Raw genomic sequence first — 6,000 nt, 5'->3', positions numbered from 1 at the left:
CCTACAGTTCAAGTTTGAATCCTCAGAAGAATCTAGACCAGAGTCTTGAAAATAATGGGTCCTCAATAATTACTTACAATCTCAAGTTTATTAATCAATGTACTTACTGTGTACGTCCAAATTCCACATTCGCATAATAGGAAATGAACTGCAATTATTTTATAATCTCTTCACATACGATGTTTGAACCAGTGATGGTCTCACTTGGTAATTCATGGGAAATGTATTTACAAGGAGTATAATAAATGATATATAAGTTCAATTTGCTTAAAAATAACCATGCTGTAATTTCCTGAAATCTTTAAAAAATTATAGAAAAAGTACAATTATTAAAAATATAAAAAAAACCCCCAAGACCCCCTACTGAGTCTAGTTTCAGTCCCCACATGAGTATCTATGGACTTATAAAATAAAGACTGCCACGTACGTTTATTGCTCTGAATTGCACATCACATCCGCAAGATGAGAAAAGCTTGTGAATTGAGAAGGAAATTGTTATTCCAGTGATGGAGCCTCCTCTAGTGAGTTTTAGTCTTTCGGCAGCAGAGATTTCAGGGGATTCTTACTAGGAAAACCAATAGTCCTTTAATCACACATTGTAAGAGCATTTGTGATGCTTTGCAGGGACCCTTTCTTCCCAGATTTTCCTGTTGCTTCCCTTCCTGAGCACAACAGGTTCAAAGTAGCTAATACTGTTTCCTAGTTATGACAAGAACCCCCTGAAGGCCACGGGCTTTCAGCTTGAAGACTGATGGCAAAACATCAAATAAGAATATCCATTCTAAATGGGGACTCCCACGATCATGTTATTTTTGGGAGAGCAGCTCTCTGGCTCCATGGATATCACTTGTACGGAGTAGCCACATTCTTCTGCAGCTTTTGCTCGGTCCAGATCCACCAGGTACATGCACTGCTTTCCTGAAATACAGTCAAACGATATCGTGAGACACCCCTTCGCTAGCAGGACAATGTCAGCTTATTTCAGGGAATCCAGGCAGTAACAAAACCCACACGTACTGTGGAGAATGCTGTTTATGCCCAAGTCCTGGTTAGTCCTTTTCAATTTAATTCTTGATTGGTGTGGAGAGAAGATAGTTTACAAGTATATGACATTTCACAGATTTATCTCTACTAATACTTCAAATAATGTTAAACTTTTCAAATGTATTTGCGAATTCTATTTCCTACTTGGTTAAAAATGCATTTAAAGACCTTTTCTCTGCCTTCCCTATAAAACTACATTATCTATAAGATTTTGGGGAAAAAAATCTGTTTTTAAGAACATCTAAAGGCCATGCTGACAAAGGGCCATCTGAGAGACATGTTACCTTTTCTACCTGGAGTTTTTTAGGACTATAAAGAAATGAGCAATGGAAAATATTTAAGAAAACTCTCAATTATGTGCTGATTATTTCAGGTGGATATATAATGTCAAGTATAATACATGAGGTCAGGTAATTAAGTTCATAAACTCATCCTAGAAAAAGTGCTACATACCTCATTGGTGAATATCATTATAGTCACCTTTGAAGTACTCCCGTTGGCCATCTGGTGACCATAGTGATATTCAGCACTGAGGTATGTAGCACTTTTTCTAGGACAAGTTCGCAAACTTAATTGTCAGACTTTGGAGCTCTTGCACGCCTATGAAACAGTGGTATTCTATTTTCTTTGCAATCTTTGGAAGACAGAAGAGGAAATATCACTGACAAGCAAAGCAATTAATTTGATCTCCTTTGACAAACACAGACTTCAAAAGTAGCTACAGACAAAATGATTTGGGGCTGAATACACTCAAAGCTATGGTTTACTTTATACTTTTAATTGCTCTCAATACAATATGTAAGCTTCTTCATCCTCTTAAAAAATGGTGACTATGTAGAACCTCATTCATTCCATTTTTTTCTTCACTAATTATAGTAATGCCTAAACATTTAAAATAATTTATCTGAATGTCAGTGGAAAATGTTAAACTAAAACAACTTCAGAAGAGATAATTGAAAAAGAAAAGTTATTCTGTGGAAAACAGAATTCTCACCAAAAAAACAGTAGGTGAAATCAGTAGGTAAGATTTGGCAATGGGAGACGCAGATTTTAAATGTCTATTTTGTGCATTTTCCTTAAAAAAGACCCATACCACAAAGGATGAACTGTGTTAGAAGTGACGTAAAATGACACATCTAGGATTCCATTTAGACAAAATCACCCCTCTTCATCAATAGCCTTATGGCTTACATTCATCTTCCTTAAAATAGTGTTTTTCCTTTAATACCTCTGTAAATGTTTCCCCCATCTACTTTTAGTTTAAAATGAAACGTTCTCTGTCAGAGCGGGATGCTCTACATTCCTTCAATATCCACCCTGGGTTTACACTGCAGCTCATTCACCCTTGGCTTTGATCCCAGTCTAGTTTTTATTTTTACTTTTCCACTATGTAGAAGAATCTTATCTTTTCACAAGTTGAACAAAGCAGAGATGGAGACATCTGAGGGAGTCTGTGGCTTTGTTTGGATGTGACAGCCTCTTCCCTTCCAGTGGCTCTAGCAACTTCCCTTCCAGCTATTCTCTTCTGGTTTGATGAGAAAACTTGCATCTACTGTGTACAGATCCATCTACCATAGTAATTATGCCTTCAGAAGGTTGCTGTTGTTTAAATGTGTTCTCCAAAAAGCACACGTTGGAAACTTAATCTCGAATGCAACGGTGTTGGGAAGTGGGGGCCTAATGAGAGGTGATTAGGCCGTGAGGGTGGAGTGAACTTATTAATGCTGTCATCGTGGCAGTGGCTTCATTACTGAGAGTGTGATTTCCTTCAAAAGGACAAGGTCAGCTTCCTCTTGTTCTCTCTCTCACCATGTGATACCATTGCCTTTAAGATGCAGCAAGAAGCCCTCACTACATGCTAGACCCTTAATCTGGGGCTTCCTAGCCTCTAGAAAAGTGGGCCAAGTAAATTTCTTCTGTTCATTATAAATTTACCCAGTGTATGGTATTCTGTCATAGCAGCACAAAGCAGGCTAAAACACAGAGCTAATGAGTGGAATTCTATTGAATGTACACTTCACTAACTCACAAAGTGCTGGGGATGGGAAAGGGAAGAGGAAGAGGGAAAGAGTGAAAGAGAAAGAGAGGTTTCAGGCAGGAGAAGCAGACTCTTGATATGCTCGTGACCCAGAGTGTGAAAAAGAGAAGGAAATCATTTATTGCCTATTTCAGGTCTTGGATGCCTCTTCAAGAGTGCGCATCTTCGATTTTAGAGTTTGAGATAATTATTTCTCATACAACATGCTCTCTGCATGTAATCTAACTCCTTCATCTAGTGCTCAGCCAAACAAACAACAATCTGTTTTCTCTGTTGGACAGTGGGCTATGTTGGAATTTTGGAGAGAAATTATGAAGGTGTCCAATGAGGGGCTTTTCTGAGTAATGTTTAAGATTAGTTTTAACTCCACACATTTATTATAAACCCTTATTTTAGAACCTATACTTCTAGTGACTCCAGTATGGTGGGTTGCAAAAGTAGATGAGAGTTTCATGTCTGGAATCAAATAATTTGGATTCATAATGCGGCTCCATCATCTACCAGATGACAGACCCCAGGCAAAGTTTTGTTTTGGTTCTCTCCTTGTTAAAATGTATCTAATAGTACCCATTCTGTAAGTATTTTTCTTAAGAATTTGCTGAGCGAGGGCATTCAGCTCAGTGCTTAAATGTATAATAACTGTTACATGCTATTATGCTTCTAAATGTGATTTCTTTTTTTAAAGAGAAGTCTTCAATAAGTTGATTAATAAACTGGAACTATTACTGTGGGTCTTCCAATTTAGGTCATATTAAATACTTCAAATGTTGAATAAATTGGTCTATGATGAATAATACACAAGTATACTTTTTTCCTGAGAAAGAAACCATTATCATCCTGCTTGTACACATTTTAATCCAAAAATTTTGGCAGGCTTAGTTGACTTTTCTTTTTTTTTTATTTTGTGGTTTTTGATAGATCTTGCAGTTTGTTCATAACAGTAAGAGAAAGATTTTACACAAGACTTCTATTCAATGTACAAACAAACATTGAAAATGTATTTAAAAGTATTAATGATAACCAAAATGGGATAAAATGTTACTGTACTCACAAAGCTCTTTTTAATATGGATTAAGTTTTCTGGGAAAAACAAACTTTAGCTTCTTGCTCATGAAATAGACTTGTTGATAAGTTTGCCCCATATAGACTTGATTCCCAGGCATATTGTACATAATTTACTCAACAGCTGCTCTGTGAGAACACATACCTATGAGCCTTCGTTGGGGAGGAAGCTGGACAGCTGTCTGATCTGCAAATCTGCACAGAATCATGTGTTCCTACAAGAAAAAGCAATAGAATGTGGATTTCTTTTAATCTTCCTCTTCAAAATTATAAAAACAAGAAAAAAACTATCTCTTTTTTTTTAATTCAACATGGTTTGATTAAATAAAGTGCTGCACAAATAGTACCGCTGAAAGAAGTAAACTTTCAGAAATGGTACCAATAATCTCTTCACTTCAAGTACACTGCCCCTTAGATGTAGTTCTTAAGAACAGATGAGCATAACTTCCTCAGGGCCATTTTGCCCAGTAGCTTTTAGCTGAATATGAAAACACGGTTTTATTTTGCTATTACCATGAGTTAAAAGACCTAAAATTCACTTTTTTTCCTTTATAAAATTTATTTTAATCTCTGGAATGTGGCTCCAAAAAGATATGCTAAATGGCTTTTTATTCTACAGAGTCAAAGGAAGCAAAGCAGATCCCTGTTTGTGGCCACTGTGCTCTCAGGGGCTGGGTAGTGCTTGGCTTTTTTTGCCTTTTCCCTTCATTTATTTTTTTATTTTTAGAGACAGAGCCTCACTTTGTCACCCTCGGTAGAGTGCTGTGGCGTCACAGCTCACAGCCACCTTTAGCTCTTCAGCTTAGGCAATTCTGCCTCAGCCTCCTGAGTAACTGGGACCACAGGGGCCTGCCACAACACCCGGCTATTTTTGTTGCAGTTTGGCCAGGGCCGGGTTTGAACCCGCCACCCTCAGTGTATGGGGCCAGCAACCTACTCACTGAGCCACAGGCGCCACCTGCCTTTTTCCCTTTAGAGGGGAGAAGCCTGGATCTCTCTTCTCCCACTCCAAAAGGCTGCAGGAAGTGTATCCCTTTCTGCTTCAAGACAAACTATAAAGAGGGTTTAAGGGAATGGGAGGGAGATTAGTACTCCTGAAGAGTTTTAGAAAAGATTAAATTAATGACAAAGAAAGCAAGAAGGCTTTAAAAGGAAACAGTTGATGAGTTTACACAGTACTCTTAAATTTGCAAGTAGCCAGAGGAGAGTGATTAGGCAGTCAAAATGAATGCAGTGTTCCCATGACAACGGTTCATTCAGAACAGCTGAAGTTTCCAAGTGTGTATAAGATCTCACCTGTCAGCTTAGCAAACAGGTTAAACAGATTTATCATTTTTCATCTTAGTACTGTATACATGGAATTTGAAGCCTCCCCTCTCACCCCCCCTTTTAACAAGGTAAGTGAAATGATTGTGGTAATGTTGGTTGTTAAAAAGGCTATTTTTTTTTTTTTTTTTGAGACAGAGTCTTCACTCTTTTTCCCTGAGTAGAGGGCAGTGGCATCATCATAGTTTACTACAACCTCAAACTCCTGGGCTCAAGTTGTTCCGCCTCTGCCTCCTGAGTAGCGAGGACTATAACATGCATCACCATTCTGGGCTAAATTTTTCTATTTTTGGTAGAGATAGGGTCTTGCTCTTGCCTGTCTCGAACTCCTGACCTCAAGTGATTCTCCTGGGTGGGCCTCCCAGAATATTGAGATTACAGAAATGAGCCACTGTGCCTGGCCTAAAAAGGATATCTTTGTCTCAACTTTTATGCATTAAAATGTTTTTTTTAATGCTCATTATAAAATTCAATGATTTAATGGCAACAGATGGGAAACTAAATGAAATGGTTTAAATGAATAACTTTTA

The 6,000-nt window shown here is 37.8% G+C and overlaps 1 protein-coding gene across 1 annotated transcript in view; it reads right to left on the bottom strand.

Annotated features, from left to right (window-relative positions):
- Nucleotides 1–410: 410 nt before the first annotated feature.
- The window catches only part of GSTCD (glutathione S-transferase C-terminal domain containing), a 128,363-nt gene continuing 122,773 nt past the window's right edge, over nucleotides 411–6,000 (bottom strand). The window contains exons 11-12 of the mRNA XM_053561185.1: nucleotides 4,290–4,359; nucleotides 411–918 (exon numbers count right to left, since the gene is read on the bottom strand). Of these exons, the coding sequence (XP_053417160.1) occupies nucleotides 782–918; nucleotides 4,290–4,359 (207 nt within the window). The 3' untranslated portion in view covers nucleotides 411–781. The remainder of the gene's footprint in view (nucleotides 919–4,289; nucleotides 4,360–6,000) is intronic.

This window comes from Nycticebus coucang, chromosome 1, assembly GCF_027406575.1.
Source record: "Nycticebus coucang isolate mNycCou1 chromosome 1, mNycCou1.pri, whole genome shotgun sequence".
Lineage (NCBI taxonomy): Eukaryota > Metazoa > Chordata > Mammalia > Primates > Lorisidae > Nycticebus > Nycticebus coucang.
Note: the sequence above shows the minus strand (reverse complement) of the source record. Positions and strands in the feature narration are given on the sequence as shown.